The sequence below is a fragment of the Rhineura floridana genome, chromosome 2 (assembly GCF_030035675.1).
Source record: "Rhineura floridana isolate rRhiFlo1 chromosome 2, rRhiFlo1.hap2, whole genome shotgun sequence".
NCBI lineage: Eukaryota > Metazoa > Chordata > Lepidosauria > Squamata > Rhineuridae > Rhineura > Rhineura floridana.
Genome location: NC_084481.1, coordinates 116,186,737 through 116,206,827, shown reverse-complemented (window position 1 = coordinate 116,206,827; position 20,091 = coordinate 116,186,737). Strand labels below are relative to the sequence as shown.

Here is a 20,091-nt window from a genome sequence, read left to right as displayed (position 1 = left end):
AGTGAGCATCAGTGAAGCAATGCAGGGGACGCTTCTGAAATTAATAATATGCTAATATGGTTCAAACGAGGGTATTCTGGCTGTTAGCATGAGGTTTCTTAAGATGGTTTATTCAGTGTTCTGCATAATTTGAGGATCAGTGCCTAACAGCACATCCTGTGCATGTCCATTTAGAAACAAGCCCACTTGAGTTCAGTCCTATGCATGTCTATTCAGAAGCAAGCCCCATTAAGTGCAGTGGGCTTTACTCCCAAGTAAGTGTGCACTGGATTGCGCAAGTGTGCCAGCCCACCTTTTAAAGCATTTATTTATTTGGGCATGAAAATGTCAAAATAGCTGGCAGGGACCAGTTGTGGTCAGTGCTGCATCTGCTTCTCTCTGTGATCATCTTTGTGCAGCTTGGGATGATATCGAGGCTGGCTTATGCTGTTGTTCCAGAAGAGAACAGAGAAGTGCAGAATGTGATTTTGGTCCTAAACTCAGCTTTGTGAAAATCCCACCTTCCTTTTTTAAAAAACAAAATAAAACACAAGTTTCTAGCCCTTATGGCTATGAAAACATATAAAATCTATGATAAGCTTAAAAGTATGTGCACAATGCTGAATTCGCAGAAACTCAAGGAGTGGCTGAATAAGATTGCCAGTTGTTTGCAGATGAGGTTTCGGTGTCCTCTGTACCTCATTATTGGTTCCTGTGGCTAGCAAAATCATATAAAATGTCATTGCTTATACAGATTTCCAATTGTCACCTTCTGTGTTGCAGAATACGGATTGCCTGGACATAGCGGTTTTTTGAGAACATAGCACACACAGCTTTGAATAATGTTTGAGTACTGTATAATAATATGTCTTTGCGAAGAGAAAATCTCTTGAGAAATAAAACTCCAGTCTAGGTGTAATCACTGCTAAGGGATAGTATCTTGCAAGGGCTGTGTAATGCCAGAAGAGACCCTGAGGAGGGGTGGGGGGAGGTAGAAGCCCTGATCGATTGTGATACTGTGGTCTCCTGGATTTTCTTGCCTTTCTTTCTGCTCCATTTTGTTCTTTTTTCTTTTCCATCCTCTTTCCCCCCTTCCCTATTCTTTTTTTTGTTGCTGTTTCTTTTAACCCCCCCCCCGTCTCTTCCTTTTCTCGTCCCCTGCTTTCCAAAGAGCGATGGATCGTCTGTGGATGTTCATATAAATATGGACCAGGCTCCCATACAGGTACAAGTGGGATGGGAAGACTGGAATTTACTGGGCTATGGTTGTATATTCTGTTGGGGGTTGTGTGTGATAGAAATATATGGGGAGGGAGACATAGATTATGATTTCCGTAGCATGTCAGTGATGCTTGATTTTGTTGAGGGGTTAATTTTCCATGAAGGGAACTGCTTGTGAGGGTTATGTAAGTTGCCAAACCTTAAAAGCTAATTTAGATACTTTTCTGGGAGCCTTCAACTGTTGCTCAGGTGTCAACTTTGACTGTTCGTGTGATGCATGGTTGACCCAATTGGTTGACAGGTTAGTCACCATTTATTTTTCCTTGGCCAAATAGTCCATGGAGTCAAGAGTGTTTTTGTGTAGGTGGCAACCTACCTTTTATTATATTGTATCACGGGGTTATCTGAGAGGAGTGAGGACGCTTCACTCCCCAGCCCTGCAGGATTTTGGGGTGTGTGTCTATCTGTTGCAATCCGACACACAGTATCCCTGCCACATTTAGCAACAGGCAACCGGCCTTGCTGCTTCGTCCGGAGAACATCTCTGCTCTTTTTCTTTCCAATGAATTGGATGTGGCTGAGCTTCTCCTGCTGGCATCATGGAATAGAAACCTGGCTTCAGGAGGAAACCTGAAGCAAACACACAGATAAATGTTCCTTGTGGTAGCCCAGGTTGATGGTTGCCAGTTAGCCTCAATTGGACACAGGGGTGGGAGGTGGGAGGCAGAGGGAGAATGAAGCATTGGCTCCATTTGCAAAGCAGTGCATGTGTGCATGGTGAATGCCAGTGGTGTTACTCCAGGCAGCTCTGCCCCTAAAGAAGAAGTAGACCGGAGAGAGTGAGTACCATTTTGCAGCATGCAGTGAATGAGATGCCTCCATCTGTATTGGCCTGCCAGGTGTTGTGCAAACAAGCCTGCCTGTCCAGAACAGAGCGCACCCCTTCCATGTCAGATGGCTGCCTGCCATCTTGTCCTAGCATGCTTCCGAGGCAGTGTAGCGTTGTCTGCGGGGCCACTGCTTCCCTAGGTGGTCAGGTTGAGGACTGGCTACCAATGTGTTTCCGGTCCAGATTCAAAGTGTTGGTTCTTACCTATAAAGCCCTTAACGGCATTGGACCGCAAAACCTGGCGGAACGCCTCTCCCGCTATGTACCTACCCGGTCGCTGCACTCGACGTCGAAGGCCCTTCTCCGTGTCCCAACACATAGGGAGGCACGGAGAACGATAACTAGAGCTAGGGTCTTCTCAGTGGTGGCTCCCGAACTATGGAACGCCCTCCCTGACGAGATACGCCTGGCGCCTTCTCTGCTATCTTTTCGGCGCCAGGTAAAGACCTACCTCTTTGCCCAGGCATTTTAAATTTTTTTAAATTTGTATTTAAATTTGTAAATTTTAATTATATTTCATTGTGTATTGTATTTACATCCACCTGTATTTTAACCTGTTTTATTATGCTGTACACCGCCCTGGGAGCTTATTGCTATAGGGCGGTCTAAAAATGTAATAAAATAAATAAATAAATAAATAAATAAAGATACAAAAGACCTCTTGGAGGCTGGGCCTGGCAACCAACAGGTCTTTTGTATCTTTTAAAGTTGTGGAGGGAGAAGTGAGAATTCCACCTTGTGGTTTTTCCCGTTACAGGGTTGCAAGAACACCCGCACTTGGCTGACTTTCTCTTCTCCTAAAGATACAGGATCAGTCTCAGGCCTTGAACCTGGCAGCCGTAATGCACACCCATGAGAGAATTGTACCACATAGCTGCTTTAACTGCTTTTAAAGCCTCACTATTCCACTCAACAACTACCCAGTAATCTTTCATTTTCAAGTACCATGAAAGACAATCTCCTTATCCCCTTCAACATGCAAACCAATCCCACAAACTAACCAAGCAGGTGCACTTAGATTTAACCCTGTTTTTGTCCCCAAAATAAATTTAAGCCCAGGTGCTCTGAATTAATGAATTGCAGGCTAAAAGTTAAAGCTGCATATAGGTATACCATTCATATGTCATTTTGACACTGAATAAGGACACTTACCCAACGAAAACAATTCATTTTCATTTGAAATTAACAAAATCCAGATGACATTTTTACAATTAAACAATAAGTAAAGGCAGATTGTAACAAATGACAGCATCATATGGGAGATTAAGAGCACTTATATCCCTGGGAGAAATTACACAGATGTAGCAAACCATAAAGGTGAGACATCAAAAGAATTCTCAGCTGTATTAAACAACATGATCCTAATAGTAGGCATTTTAGCACTACTGATTTTTAATAAATATAGCTTTTTATTTTTATGTTCTAGAAATAAAATCATTAACTTTGTTATGCTGCTTTATTCCATGCCACAGACTGTTTCTGTTTTATGCATAATATTGCGCAGAGAGTGCAGAAAATATTGCCTTTGTGTAGCTATGCTCTATTTGTGTAATGAGAATTTAAAAGCATTCAAACGTATTACAACATATGCGTGCATTAAGACTTTATCTTTGGAATTACAGTTCATATTCTTACACTGTTTTATTTGATGAAATAACATCATCTTTTTGATTAATACATGGTTGATCCACAACTTAATTGTTTTTAACTGTTTTATTTGGTGTGCTTTTAGCTGACTTGTTTTACTGTATATTTTAATTATGGATGTGTGCAGAGCAATCCATCTTATTGGAGACTGGCGGGAGCAGAGCTGACAGAGGCAAAGCTGGTGGAAGGGGCCACTACATCTAGGTGCCGTTCAAGAGCCTCTGGGAGAGAAGGATGCTGGCTGTGCTGGCAGGAGGCGGCAGGAGGAAACAAAATACATGTTTCCTTCCGCCACCCCTTTTCCCAGCTTACTGGCTGTTGGGATGGAGGGCCGCGGGAGGGAGCCGAACGGACCTGGATGTATTACAAGTCTCCCTCTCAGCCTCTCCCCCCAACATGTCCCAGGAGATCCCCTTTTTGGGCCCGTGCGCCAGCTTCCACCCTCTTCCCCATGCCGGGCTGGGCTTCTCAAGCAGATCCCTGACTGAGCCAGGTTGGGTCGGCTGCCTTGAAGCGGCGCCACAGCTGTGCCGGGGGGGGAGGGGGCTTCTGTCAGCATAGCCCGGCTGACAGCTGGGACCTAGCCAGGGATCCACGGTAGCCACCTCCCCTCAGCCTGGTGTACATACATATGATTTGGATTGCACCCTTAATTATGTATGTATTTTATAATTGATTTTCTACTGCTTAAAAGCCATTTTGGCAAGTATATCAATTAATAAAACAAATAAATAAACCCTCAATATGATCAAGAAATCAAATAACTTAAATAACCTTGAAGTATTTGGATATAAGTTAATCTAATTTCATTGCATCTATTCAATTAAATTAGTTCAAATTTAAGTGTGGTTACTGATTCAGTTTGTGATCTTGGGTTCTTAATTCAGTTGAATTATAATTTTTGGTATGGTAAATACTGCAATTGGGTTCAGTGGGATTTCTCTGTTGTTAGCAGTCACTAAATTACCCTGCAAGTGTGACATTAATCAGTACCAAATCAGAGGCAACATGAATTTATGCATTTTGGTTATATCCTGACTTTCCTCTAAGGAATTCAGTGCCTTACAAATGGTTCTCCCCTCCCTTTTATCCTTGCAACAACATTATGAGGTAGGTGAGGCTGAGACAGCATTACTGGCCCAAGGTCATCCAGTGAGCTTAGTGGCTGAGCGGAGATTTGAACCCTGGTCTCCCCAGTCCTAGTCCAATCCTACATCCACTATGCCACACCAGCTATCTTTTGTATTGTCTATTAAAATAGAAACATTACTGCAAGGTGGTTGATGATGTCACATGACAGAGGTTTAAGTTTATGTTACAGCCAAGAAAACTGTGTTACCATCATATTAACCAGTCCTATTCATTGGCAAATATTGTTTGAGTTAAATGAACATTAAAATATACTGCTTTCATATCATTATTGCCTGTTACATTAGGAACCTTTTTAGAGAGTCTTTTTATACAAAATGTCCACTATTTTCAAATGACAATCTCCTTATTCAGAAGGCTAGGAGGATAAATGTGAATTTGAATGAAGATGAAGACTCTAATTCCATATTTTAATTATTGCAAACTGGGCCAAACTGAATGTGCCTACAATTTCAGTAGCAGGCAGCACTAATAAAAAGCATGTAAGGCTTATCCTTGTGTAATGGCAGGATTTGGGGGTTGGATGTGACAGAGTAATAATAAGAAATTTAATTGTTCCTGTTTGCAAACCACATCTGCAACTATTATTATTATTTATTAAATTTATATCCCGCTCTTCCAGAAGGAGCCCACTATCTCTTACAATTGTCTAATATTTTTGGAATGAAATTAACCCCAATTGAACTTAAGTTAACTACAAGAAGATTCATGAGTATCCACAAGACTACACACCTCCTAATTAGTTTGTAATTAAAATAAATCATGCAATATTATTTATGGATCAAATTAAATAATTATTTAAGACATAAAGCACTGCAGTGTACAGGCACCCTTGTGTCTGCAGCTTTTCTCTGAATATTTATTAATAAATATTAATAACTTACTTCCTTATTAAGCCCATAGAACTTGTTTCTGTATTGGAACTGAGATGTCCCTATATAACAGCTAAAAACTTCAGATCAAGTCTATGCATTGCCGGAGCATAAATAACACAACCCAATATATAAAAAATGATTTCTGAAAAATGCATCTTTCAGTTTGCTTGTTTATCCACCCCAACTGTTTTTGCAAACTAATAACGTCAGAGAGAGAGATGATTCATGCTCAGTTTTCCTTAGATGTCCCAAATTACACCGTTCCTCTTGAACCAAACAACATCTTACCTGCCTTGGGAACCACAACCTGAATAACAGAAATCTCAGTGTATGTTTATTGTCTCCGATACAAGAGCCTGGTATGTCAGGAAGGCTCATCAGCTATGCTAAATTTGGGCTTTAACCTGATAGATCTTTTCCTACTGGTGCCCCTAGGTGACAAGGAGATACTGTCCAGGATGCTCCTGTTTTCTTCCAGTTGCCTAGCAGTGCAGTTAGGAGTGGGCACCTTCAGAGTGTTGCCAAACTTGGAGTAGTCTACGGAATACTGCCCATCCTCTTCTGTTACTATAGGCACAAACCGTTGGCCCCAGAGGATCTCGTCAGCCAGGTAGGACGTTCTGGCTTGAGTGGTGATGCCAGTGGTTTCCACCACCCCTTCTAGGATGACAATAACTTCTAAATCCTCGTGGTGGTGAAGATTGTCTGGGGCCACGTCGTACAGAGGGCTGTTCTTGTCTATCACGTGGCAGATGATGAGCGGGGAGACCAGAAAAATGCTGTTGCCCCCTACCGGGTTCTCCATTTGGATATCTATCTGGTTGAGGGGCACCACTTCACCCTCCGGGGTGGCGGTCTTCCTCACCACTTGCATGCAGATGGTGGCGCTGATGATCATGCTCTTGCGCAGATCGCCGACGCGCAGCATGAAGCACAGCTTGCCCTCTCGGAGGGCGATCACGGCGTGCTTGCTGAAGATGAGCGTCTCCGCACGACGGTGCGCCTGGGCGGTCTTCATGAAGATACAGCCCAGCATGATGGCGTTGATCACCAGCCCGACGATGTTCTGCACGATGAGGATGAGGATGGCGGCGGGGCACTCCTCGGTCATCATGCGGCCCCCAAAACCGATGGTCACCTGCACCTCGATGGAGAAGAGGAACGCCGAGGTGAAGGAACGGATTTCAGTCACGCAGGGCACGAACTCCACCGCCGGGGCGCCCAGGAGCTGCTGGGTGCTCTGGTCCAGGTCCCCGTGGGCAAAGGCGATGAGCCACCAGACCATGGCGAAGAGCAGCCAGCTGCACAGGAAGGACATGGTGAAGATGATCAGCGTGTGGGGCCACTTCAGGTCCACCAGCGTGGTGAAGACGTCCTGCAGGAAGCGGCCCTGCTCCCGGATGTTCTTGTGAGCCACATTGCACGTGCCGTTCTTGCCCACGAACCGGGCCCTCCTCTCCCGAGCGCGGTAGCGAGGGTGATCGGGGACATCCTCTGCCAACCGGGTCAGCACGTATTCCTCCGGAATAATCCCTTTCCTGGACAACATGGCTGGCATGGGTTCCCCCTGCCGCCCCTAGGCTTCTTACCGCCCCATGCCCGCTACCGCTGCGGCACCGACGGGGTGAGACGAAGCCATCACTCTCCCAGTTCCTCCGCCTTCTTCACCGGGACTCGGACTGCCCTGGCCGGCTCTCCTTCCCCGCCTGCCCCTCTCGCTGGCAGTCTCTGCAAGCCCGATCCGGTCCCCCCAGCTGCGCACGCCAATCACAGCCCTCCGCAGCTTTTGCAAAGGAGGCGGCTTTTCGTGACTGCCTCTCGCAGCCAACCAGCCTGCGACGAGAGCTTACCCAGCTAGGCACCATCTCCCAAATCCGTGATCGCCTGCGCTGCCGGTTGGGGAGAAGCCGGCGGCGGAGCCGCATCTAGATGCCAGATGGTTGCAGCGATTGCAGCGCTCCATGAACACTAGCCAGGGGCAGCAGGGGACGCTGCGGAGTAAGGGAATCCCAGCACAGGTGACTCCTGTCACCCTTGTGTGTGTGTGTGTGTGTGGGGAGCGCAGTCACAATAACGGCCTGCCTGCTGCCGAAGGCGGAGGGCACACAAAAGGGACAATAGAATTAGGGAGTTGAGCTAGACCCCACTGGGTCTAGTCCTGCCCTCTGGAGCAACAGAGAACTGCTCCCTCTTCTGCCTGAATATTTGAGGACCACTATCATGTCACCCCTTAACCTTCTGTTTTCCAGGTTAAACATGCCTATTCTGCTAAGTGCCATGATGAATGGGGGTGGAGGGATTAAGTGCCCACGTGCAAAGAGCTTGAAGTCTTCTTGCTCATTGCACCTGCTCAGATAGTCTGCATTTTTTATTTATCAGACACGAACCTCCCACTCCTATGCAAAATTGAGCATGTCTAACTGTGAATAGGATTGGGGTGCTGATGAGTCAGAGAGCTTGGAGCAGGGGGCCCAGGGTCAGAAACATAATCCAGAAGACTGACATTAACATTGACCAGTTGCCACCGAAGAGCAGCAGCCACCACTGCCAGCAGGTGAGCTCCTTAGGACGTTTGGACCACCCTCTGATGAGCGCCTCTCCTTTTTGCTTCTTTTCCGCTTTCACCTTTCTACAGGTAGAGGGTAGGTGAAGGAGGAGAAGGGATATTGTAGTAATGGGAAAAATGTCAGGAAAGGGCAACCAAAATGTTCAGGGGACTGGAACAATTTCCCTAATGTTACATATTTGCAGCTTTTTAGTTTAGGAAAAAGGTAAGAGGAGCCATGATAGATCTGTATAAGATTATGCTTGGTGTGGAGAAAGCGGACAGAACTCAGGCAGGCAGCCAATCCAGCCTTCTCTCTACCTGTCCCACAAGCTGATGTCACATATGACATCTGGTGTGGGGCAGGTGGGAGTGGTTTGGGGACAATGGCCTCACAGCTGAAATTGGGACCTGTGTTGGACCAAATTTGGCCCATGGTCTGGAGGTTCCCCTCCCCTGATCTAGACAGATAGAGCAAAGAAGTGGCTAGCCCTTGCTGAGCAGAGAGGTGGCATCACTAGAGAAAGAGTGAGCACTGCTGACACCTTTTCTTACTTGCTGGTGGTCTCTTTTTCCGTTTTGCCCAGAAGTGGTAAGAGAGTTATTAAAATGTAGAGAGCATGAGGTAGGTGGTGTTTTATGCACAAGTCTCTTGCTGCACAGATTGTTGTTCCCTAGGTTAACCAATGTTCCCATTCCAGTTATCACTGGTAATTGGTTTGCCCAAGCTATCTATAATGCTCTTCTGCACACAAGATCTGGGTAAAGTTCAAGAGTTATCTCTGGCCACCTGGTTATCTTTGGTGTCCTTGGGCTGCTGAGATATTTTATGGGTTGAGGTTTCTCCACCCCACCCCACCCCACACCACCCACAGGAATATTTTAAGAATACAGAGTACACAAATACACTCCAAGTAAGATCAAAAAAAGGTTAGCATAAGATTATCAATTGAAGTACTACGCAGGGTATTAGAAATCCTTCCCCTACCCCCCATAAGGAGATAGAAAATAGGTTTTATTTGCATATGGGGAGCTGACTTTATGCATAAATCTTCTGTTGTATTTTTGTGAAGTGTTCCTGTGGTAATTTAAAAATAATAAATTATTAGTATTATCTTCATCTATGTAGGTAAGCAACTCAGCCGATCTTATTTTACTACATAAATATTTTGAGAAGTACACCAAATCTACATTCAACAACTTCTGTTGCAAAGTAACATTAGACCATTATTTTAAATGTTCTAAAATAGTAAAATCTTTGATTTAGTACTGAAGCAACAGATTTTCATTGCTACCTCTTAGAAGAAATATTATTGCAAGTTGTTTTCCTTTATAGAAGTTTGTTCTTGTACAGTATTAATATTCTACTATATAATATTGTCTTTTGAATCAGTCATTAACACATTATAAACTTAATCAGATTTATAAGTGCTTAAGTCTTGAAAGAAATAACTATGGGCATCATTTTCCTGGACAGTTTTTAAAAATATTACATAGGTTGTATGAGCTAATCAAATGATAATGTTAAGATGAAGGTAATTTTATATATATTTGCTTTCCCCACTAATCTTGTGGCAAACAGGTTTTTTTGCTTTACTCTGATATTCACAAGGACATAAATGTTATCTCTTGAGATCATCACCATGATTGCTTCAGATATTATGGAGCAGATGGACACACTCTGTAGGGAGGCCATCCTTCTAACACACTGTGGGTTTTGTTCTGTGTGGTGGGTTGTCATTTTTGTTTATTATTGATTCTTTGGGATTCTCTGCACAGTTGGATTTCAACTGTGCAAGAAATACTAATTTGTTGTGAAGCGTCTCCTCAGTGTTGCATTTATGTTACAGAAATATCACATTCCCAACACTGGACGTAACATATTTGGTACCAAGGAAATTGTTAATATCTCTTCTCCCCTACCCAGTACTATATCCACCGATTGGCTGATTACAGTGCATTTCACATGTTACATTGAACATGTGGATGGAGGACACATGATCACACATCATCCCCACTTCTGACCTCCATGTCATTAATGTAACAGATGCATTAGTCCTATGCATGTACTACTCAGAGTTCCTGAACCCTATATGTGCATTGGATCTCTGTGTAGGATCTATGCATATGGTACACTAAATTCATAGTGATCAGGTCACCGTATCCAGTCCCCCTCCAGATGTAAACTTTTGGAAGTAGAGCATTAAACAATGGGTAATAAGTCACAAAATGGTGTGAGGGCTGTGGCATTGACTTGTCACAATTACCAGGGGCAGATTGTGCACGTAAGAACATAAGAAGAGCCTACTGGATTAGGCCAGTGGCCCATCTAGTTCAGCATCCTATTCTCACAGTGGCCAGCCAGTTGCCCATGGGAATCCTGCAAGCAGGACTTGACTGCAAAGAGCACTCTCCCCTCCTGCAATTTCAGCAACTGGTATTTGGAAACATATTTAAATTGGTTTTTTTAAAAAGTGTTTTTAAATTTGTATATTTGTTTTTAATGTTTTTAATTGTTGTAAACCGCCCAGAGAGCTTCGGCTATGGGGCGGTATACAAATGTAATAAACAACAACAACATTGCCTCTGCCTATGGAGGCAGAGCATAGCCATTATGGCTAGTAACCATTGATAGCCTTTTCCTCCATGAATTTGTCTAATCCTCTTTTAAATCTATTCAAGTTGGTGGCCATCACTGTCTCTTGTGGGAGCAAATTCCATAGTTTCACTAGGCTCTGTGTGAAGAAGTACTTTCTTTTGTCTGTCCTGAATCTTCACACATTCACCTTCATTGCATGTCCACAAGTTCTACTGTTATGAGAGAGGGAGAAAGGCTTTTCTGTATCCACTTCCTCTATGCCATGCATAATTTTATAAACGTCTATCATGTCGCCTCTTACTCTCCTTTTCTCTAAACTAAAAAGCCACCAATGCTGCAACATTTTCTCATATCCCCTTGATCATTTTGGTTGTCCTTTTCTGAACCTTTTCCAGCTATACAATATCTTTTTTGAGGTGAGGCGACCAGAACTGTACACAGTATTCCAAATGCGGATGCATCATAGATTTATAGAATGGCATTATGATATTGGCAGTTTTATTTTTTATTTCTTTCCTAATGATCCATAACATGGCATTTCTGACGATTATATTCAGAATCTGGCATTGTTAAAAAGAACTATAGCTAGCTGTTCATATTTGTTGCTGCCTATTAGTAGCATATTTTTCTTTGCATTTCCAAAAACTAGCAATAATTACTGACTAGGAAATTTACTGCTTGAAAAAAATAGACATAGATAATGTGTTAGTACTTCAGAGTTAAAACAATTTTGTTTTTTTGTCAGAAAATGGAGAGACACAGCCCTGTATAATTAAATCAGTATTTTTATTTACAGTTAATTTACTTAATTAGAAAATGGATAATAAAATTTCACTTTCAGAGATATAGTTTATTTATATTTACTTGTCCGCTTGGACAAAAGAAGCAAACACACTGTCTTCTTGCTCCAGCAGATGTTCTGGTTTGTCATATTCCAGAATAACGCCTCTCTTCATTACAATAACCATGTCTGCATTAAGAATAGTGTGCACCCGGTGCTATAAAAAATAATTTAAAAATAGACATGATGAGAATTCTAATTAACTAACATAATCTATGATAAATATTTTTAGATAATTCATGTTAGTACCAAAATACAAGTTTGAGAAAAAATGATTCAGTTCTGCCAAAATTTTTCTGCCCATTGGAATGTAAATTATCACCTTGATCTAGAGAGCCACATAGCAACCCTATTGTTGAACCCACGTCTCAGACCTATTACTCCACTTTTGTTCCATTCAGAGTGGCTGCTTGTTTGTTTTCAGGCATAATTTGTGCTGGTTCTTGCCTCAAAAGCCTAAATGGAATGGCACCAGGATATTTAAAGAACTGCTTCCTCTCATGTGATCCAATCCACCGACTGCATTCTGTCAGGCTTAGGTGGGCAACACAGCCAGTTCCAGACAAGACTGTTAGGAGTTAAAGACACAGTGAAGCCAGTAATTGACAGCACTTGGCAGAAACGCCCAAGGTCAGGCTGCAGCTGTAACTGATAAGTGAAGCAGCAATAAAAAGGCTTCAATGAGCACACAGAGGTGTGGGGGTAATAGGAAAGCATTATAGAGTTGGTTGGTGAGCAAGAGACGGAGCACGGTGTGAAAACAGTAAAGTTTTGTTTTCTTAAAGACTTGGCTGATGGTCTATTATTACGGTCGGCAACTGGCACTGATAAGCAAGCTAAAATGCTACTGGACTCTACTGGTTATACTGGTTAATAGGTGCTGCACTCTACAAGGGTTATGGGCCCAGTTCCAAACCAGTAACACCCAGTTAAAACCAGTGAGCAAGCTTGTGCTACGCCGGACAACCGAAGGAAGCTGAGCCGGAGAGCTGGTGAGCTGTGGGAGAGCGGCAAAGCAGAGATAGAGAACCGTGTTGCCTGGAAACCAAAGTGATAAGAGGTCTGCAAGAATGACTGGAGTAACTTTGGCTGGCATTCCACTGGAACGTCTCTCTGAACGAAATTACTCATGCTGGCGGCTGCGGATGCAAGCCTATCTAAACAGAGAAGATTTATGGAAGGTAATTGACCAACAACCCCACTCCGTTCCACCACCTGCTGAATGGCTACGCTTGGATGAAAGAGCGAAGTCATTAATTATCTTGGCTGTTGGAGACTCGCAACTACTGCTTCTAAGAGGTAAAGAAACTGCTAAAGAAATGTGGACTGCTTTAAGAGCATATTATGTTCAAGAAACAGCTAGCAGTAGAATAAGTCTTGAGAGAAAACTATACAGAATGCAGCTAACTGACGAAGTAACTATGTCAGAACACTTAATGAACATTACAAGCCTGTTCGTAGAATTACAAGAAAGGGGAGTGGAACACTCTGAAACGCAGCAGATCTATATCACTCTTTCAACACTTAATGACTCTTGGAATCCTGTTATTAGCGCACTTGAAGCGATGCCCGATTCTGGACTTTCGTTTCGATATGTTGCAGACAAACTAAAGCAAGAGTGGGAGAGAAGAAAAGAAACAAAACAAAGGCAGAGCAATTCAGTGCTGATGTACAACTAAAAGACTGCAAGCAATACATGCAGTGTGAAGTATGTCAGCAGACAAAGGCCACTGTAGCTCCAATTAACAAAGTAGCTGAAAGAAATACAGATAAGCCTTATCAGACAATACATGTTGATTTAGCGGGACCATTTCCCAAAACAAAAGGTGGTGCTAAATATTTTCTCGTGATTGTTGACGATTTTTCAAGATTTTGTCATGTAAAGTTATTGAAAACAAAAGATGAGGCTGCAGAGCAATTAAAACGTTTTCTAAACAGAGTAGAAGTGCAGCATGGTACACAGGTGCAACAGATTAGATCTGACCAGGGCGGGGAGTTCACAGGAAAGTCCCTGGAAGAATATTTTGAAAAGAAAGGAATAAATCATGCTGTAACCGCCCCGTTTTCTCCACATCAGAACGGGACAGCAGAAAGGAAAAACAAAACATTGCAGGATGCAATGAGAGCAATGTTAAAGGATTCAGGCCTTGATCAATCTTTCTGGGGAGAAAGTTTAATGTATGCTGCTTATATTCAAAACAGAGTACTGCATAGAACTATTGCCATGTCACCATATGAACTGTTGTACAATAGAAAGCCCAGACTACTACACATACTGAGATTTGGTTCCCCATGCTGGGTGCATGTTCCCAAGGGAAAGAGAAAGGGAAAATTGGCTCCCAGAGCGAAAAAGGGATATGTGTTGGGGTTTCAACATGTGAATTACCGCGTGTGGGTTCCACAGGATGGTAGTGTAACACTCAGCAGGAGTGTTAGAACACAAGAACAAGACTCAGAGAACCACAAAACATATGTAAATCTAGATTGCAGTGACACAAATGGCATAAATGCAACACAGCCTGCTCAACAAATAAAACAGGAAAGGGAAGAAACAAAACAGGAGATAGAGACAAGCAGCTCTGCTTCCAGTAGCAGTGCATCAAGCACAGACATAGATACAGAACAGGAACAAGAAACAGAAACATTAAGGAGGTCAACAAGACAAAACAAAGGGAAACCTCCAGAATGTTTCCAAGTATCAGCCATACAGGGTGAGACAAACAAAGAGGAAAACAAACAGTGCAAAGTAATAACAGACAGTGATACTCTGTTCATCAATAGCATAAGAAAACGAATGGCAAAGTATGCTCAAGAAGGTGACAGTGACTGTGCATATATGTGTTAAATGTGTAAAGAATGTAGAAAAGTGAAAAATGCCTGAAGACTGTACAAAGTAAAAAGCAAATGTATGTAACAAAGGAAATGTATAATTGTACTGTGAAAAAAAAATGTAAAATTGTAACTTGAAACGTCTGTCTGGAAGGTGGGGGCTGTCAGGCTTAGGTGGGCAACACAGCCAGTTCCAGACAAGACTGTTAGGAGTTAAAGACACAGTGAAGCCGGTAATTGACAGCACTTGGCAGAAACGCCCAAGGTCAGGCTGCAGCTGTAACTGATAAGTGAAGCAGCAATAAAAAGGCTTCAATGAGCACACAGAGGTGTGGGGGTAATAGGAAAGCATTATAGAGTTGGTTGGTAAGCAAGAGACGGAGCACGGTGTGAAAACAGTAAAGTTTTGTTTTCTTAAAGACTTGGCTGATGGTCTATTATTACGGTCGGCAACTGGCACTGATAAGCAAGCTAAAATGCTACTGGACTCTACTGGTTATACTGGTTAATAGGTGCTGCACTCTACACATTCAACATCAGAGGCCGTGCTATGCATACTGCCATCCACAAAGGCATGGTTAAAACAAGATGACATTTTCTGTTGCAGAAGCCACGTTGTGGAACTTTCTCTAAAGAAGTTCAGTGGACTCCCTCCCTTTGTAAGCTTTAGGTGAGCTATCAAGATCTTCCTAATTTTTTTGCCTAGTTCTTAATTTGGTTTCAAATTTTAATCTCCCCTGTTGATTTTGATATTTATTGTTTTATTCTGCTCTTGACTTTATTGTACTTTTTCAGTTGTTTCATATTGAGTCACGTTGAGGGCCCTTTCGTGGACAAAAAGTGGCTTATCAATGATTGAATAGACTAAATCTTGATTTCCCCCCCTCAAAATTGCCTGTGCTTCTGCCCTCTTTCTGTGTTGATGAAAACTGCCTGGCATAGGATAAGTTCCAAGGAGCACCATCATGGAGATTACCCCCCTCCCCATGGAAGTTCAGTTTGTTTGAAGTTTTTTATCCATTAAAATACTGCTCTTCAAGCCTGCAATTTCAAAATGCCACCCGCTCAAGCTGAGGAAGTAGTTCATAGATAATAGCAGGTCAAGATTAGTATTAACATGGCTACACGTGGGTTCTGTACATTTTTCTCAGATGGAACTCCTCGTTCATGTTAGCTGAGAAACAGACAAATCATAAACAAGCCATCTGGGAGCTGCTGCTGGGAAAGGCTTTGCAGAGATTCCCAGTTGAGATTCTCTTCTGGGCAGTCCTCAGGATCACTGCTGACTATTTTCTTTTTGGTTTGCAGCATACAGCTTTCCTGAATTAAAGCAAAACATCTTGTGGCTATAAACATGTAGTAACTCAGCCTACTGAAACATTAAAAGAATATATCTGTTTTAGTAGAGATATTTTATTGACAACATTTTATTTTATTGTAACAGGTTGTCTCTTGTCAGGTGTTATCCAGAGTCAGATGTGTAACTCTCTGAAATATTTTATATCTACTGAAAATTAAAGAAAAATTCTCACTTTAATTAGATATTTTAGAAGCAAAAGTGAAGAGGCCAGGTTAGTGACAGTTTTAGTTGTGTTAAAAATACATAACACAATTGCAAAACCATCTCATTAGCAAAATACAAGTTATACTTACTGCAATTGTCACCACAGTACGATCAGCAAATGCAGTCATTACAACCTTCTGAAGAATGTTTTCCTACACGAACAGGCAAAAAAATATTTGTATTCATTCACTGACATGCATAAATGGAAGCAAATTGCACTATCTAGCTAATTAAAAAACAAACAATTTTGCATCTTTTTCAGGAATATTATATCATTTGTAAATAATTTTTGACACACTTAACTTACAGTTGCCATGTCAATTGATGCTGTGGCTTCATCCATGATGAAGATACTTGTTTTCCGTACAAATGCCCTTGCTAAGCAGAACAGTTGTCCTTGCCCTTGGCTGAAATTTTCTCCACCTTCGGTGACAATAGCATCTGATTAAAACAAAATTAACATTTAGAGGAAACCTGGGAAAATACATAGATGTGTTCTGTTATAGCAATTCACCATTCTTTCTCTCACACCCACACCCACACCCACACCCACACATGGCACTTACACTAGGCAATCCCTTCATTCATGCACACGCTGTCCCTACTCAGCTGCCCTATTCATTTATCCTCATTTAAATACATATGCATACATACAATTAACAGTAACACATCAGTTTCACTCCAATTCAAAATCACAACACCCATACTATGTTCAGAGATGGTATACAAGGGACTGATGCTGTGAGCATGTCCTGTGCTTGTTTGTATTTTTCCACAATGTGGCTCCTTTTCTTATTTCAGTATAAAGTAATTCCCTTATTTATTCTCAATGAAAGCTAGAGAGGTTCTAAACATGGGAATATAGATATGGCATAAATATTTGCACGCAAATACATAAAGCAAAATCCAACAAAAGTCATGCTTGCCCCATTAAAATAAATGGTACTTAACCAGCCACAACTCACAGAACAATCCTAACTGTATCTACACAGAAGTAAGTCTTATTGAAATCAGTAGGGCTTACTCTTAGGTAAGCAGAGTTGGGATTGCAGCCCAAGTCTCCTTCAATTGCATTTAATGACATTTAGCTGTGACTGATGCAGTTTGTAGAACTGCATCCACTAGTTTAAAGGGAAGATGATGCAAATCATTCATCTCGTCTGATACTGAATTATATTCCTCAATGAGTTCTTCCATCAATATGACTATAATTGCAATTTAAGAAGGATTATTTTGAAAACCATTTCCTCATCATAAACAATCTAGATCCAATACAATTAAGTTACCTGCATGATTAAGTGAATGGGATTTAAGTTTGTTAGGACTAATTGATTTCCATTGATTTCATTGGCTTGCAGCCAGACTTAACTTAAGCTCAGTGAAGTTTTGCTGGGGCTGAAGAAACAGTGAGGGTTGGCAATTTTCTCTCATTCCTCCTTCCCCCAGTGCCACCTCTCACATTGTTTTGGGGGGTTAGAGGATCTTCTAGACAAGAGAAGGAGGTAGTGCCGGGGGCTGCAGGGGAAATGGAGGCACTTGCTGACATCAGGGGATTGACCATGAGCTGGAAATTTAGCATAGGCCCACTTGGGGGTGGGGCTCCAGTGATGAAGCACTTGGATGATTGCTGAGGTAGTGGCGGTACAGCAGTTTTAGACCTGCACCTCACCAGCCTGACTTTCCTTTCTGTGCTGCTTCCTCATCAGACAGATGCCTTTTCTCTATAGGCCTCGTGCTCAGGCAGAGGAAAAAGCAGGAAAGAACTTGAGAGGAATAAACGGTAAGAGGGAAAACAAAAGGAATGCTTTAAAAATAAACAAACAAATATAAATAAACAGTAAAGAGGGGAAAATCTGAGAGAACTCTGAGAAAATAGCTGCTCAGAAAGAAGTCATATACTGATAGAGAAGGAAAGCTGCTCTGAACAGGGCAAAGCTGGGAAGGAACTAGGCTGGGGCATCCACTGCGTGCCTAAGTATTTAAAGCTGTACCATGTGACTCTGCCTGTTCTGGCAGTGGCTGGAGACAAGCCATATCTGGATGTAATTACAGTCCATTACAATCAGGAGAATCACATTTCACCCCCCCCCACACACACACACAGATTCTGTTGTCCCCAGGGAGTGGGATGGAAGCAACTTTTCTTTAGAATAGGATCCCCTACTCTTTTCAACACGGATTAATGGAGCTGGCCCCTACTTCAAGCCCCATTGTAGTGGCTTTCCTTTTTTTTTAAAAAAAAGCCGAATACAGTGGAACAAATTACCATATCTGGATGTCTCCCTCCCACTAGACAAAGAAGGGGACTGGGAGAGCCTGAGAATGCATTCAAGCTTGTTCTGACTCATACACATAGCACTAAATTGGGGGCAGGGAACCTCTGGCCTGTGGGACTAATTAGTAGGGCTGTGTGCTGGATTAGGTTGAATCAAGTTGAGGCAGCCCTGGATTGGGTTAGACCACCAACAACCACAACCCAAGTAAGCATGTGCAGCAGTGGCTGGCAGGGCAGGGCAGTTTTGTTTACCTGGCTTTCCAATGCCATGCATTGCTGCTGGTAACTGAGAGAGGAAAAGGCAAGGCAGCAGGATATGTGTGGCATATGCACAGTGGCAGGAGCATTGAATTGGACACTGTGTCCCCAATAAAAGGCTTCCCCTTGCAGTGATGCATGGCACTGGGAAGCCAGGTAAGCAATGCTACCCTGCCTGCCCTGCTAGTTGCTACTGCCCTCTCCCTTTTGTCAACCAGCAATGATGTGTGCCATCAGCAAGCCAGGTAAGCAACACTGCCCTGCCCACCTGCCAGCCACTACTGCTTCTTCTGCCCCTGCCTCACTCCTGATTTCATGTTTAATTAGGGATTAAAAACTTAACATTAGGACTGGCCCCCAAATTGATCCAGGTCTGATTGGAGCTGACCCAAAGTGCCAAATGGAGGCAGGGGGCGGGCACATGCACAGCTCTACTAGTTAAGCCTGCTAGGCCTCCCTTTTTGGTCTGTGAGGCAATTTTGGTTAAGCCACGCATACCAGGCATCAACTGAAAAGGGTTTGCAAAGGGCATCACAAGACCAGTCAGGTCATTGTCAGGTCTTCCACAATGCTAACACAAAGTGCTTTGCAGGCTATGCATTTGCCCACAGAGTTTGATTTGAAACTGTGTGAGCAAAAAAGGGTCACCTGATATCATGGTGATGTCAAGTGATTGACAGGTGGATGGCCCCACCTACCTATCTTACATGGCCTGCAGGGGGTGCTGGAAAGTAATGATATTGCCTTCCGGCCAGATCAATTTCCCCACCCCTGCACTAAACAATGGATTAAGCATTACATGTGAACCAGTTCATGCTAAGCCTTTCCCAGATTCTTTTTGAAGTTCTGAAGAAACAAAAAACCAGTTTGACAAAGATCACAGGACAGGAAAAAAAAGTAAATTAGGGGTAGTGTATTTTGTGCAACTTCACTCTCCATTCTAAGAAAAGCTATAATATACACCTAACTTCAACTACAAATGTTTTTAATGCTGGTTTGCCCTCACAGGTAAAGGAGTTATTACCTAGACCCCCAGGTAAAGTTTTCACTACGTGCTTCAGTTGTGCGATTTCTAAAGCTTCCCACAGCATGCTGTCTGTGCATTTTTTTTCTGGATCCAAGTTAAATCTGTGAAAAAGAAAGATAAAAGCAACTAAATAATATCAAGTCACATAGCTGTTTTGACACCTGTAGTAAGTAGCAATTATTGTAATTATTGCCTTGTGTCTTATGCAATTTAAGATACAGTAGGGCCCCACTTATACTGTGGGTTACATTCCAGGCCCCCGCCGAAAAGCAACCCCCCCCGTAAAGTGGGACATAGTGCACGATCAGCTGTACAGTACAGCTGAGTGTGCTACAGCTGAGCGCTGTCAGCTGGAGTGCGGCGACTGGAGCTCCCCATGCTACAGCTGATCAC

General features: G+C 42.8%; 2 protein-coding genes across 5 annotated transcripts in view; both read right to left on the bottom strand.

Moving 5' to 3' along the window:
• Positions 1-3,286: 3,286 nt before the first annotated feature.
• On the bottom strand, positions 3,287-7,639 carry KCNJ11 (potassium inwardly rectifying channel subfamily J member 11). Its single transcript, XM_061610248.1, has one exon. The coding sequence runs from the start codon at positions 7,316-7,318 to the stop codon at positions 6,125-6,127; it is 1,194 nt and encodes a 397-aa protein (XP_061466232.1). The 5' UTR covers positions 7,319-7,639; the 3' UTR covers positions 3,287-6,124.
• A 4,032-nt stretch (positions 7,640-11,671) lies between these two features.
• ABCC8 (ATP binding cassette subfamily C member 8) overlaps positions 11,672-20,091 on the bottom strand; it is a 156,842-nt gene continuing 148,422 nt past the window's right edge. For all 4 annotated transcript variants that reach the window (XM_061610242.1, XM_061610243.1, XM_061610244.1 and 1 more), the window contains 4 exons: positions 19,696-19,799; positions 16,446-16,579; positions 16,228-16,290; positions 11,672-11,902 (listed from right to left, as the gene is read on the bottom strand). In XM_061610242.1, the coding sequence (XP_061466226.1) occupies positions 11,765-11,902; positions 16,228-16,290; positions 16,446-16,579; positions 19,696-19,799 (439 nt within the window). In that variant the 3' untranslated portion in view covers positions 11,672-11,764. The remainder of the gene's footprint in view (positions 11,903-16,227; positions 16,291-16,445; positions 16,580-19,695; positions 19,800-20,091) is intronic.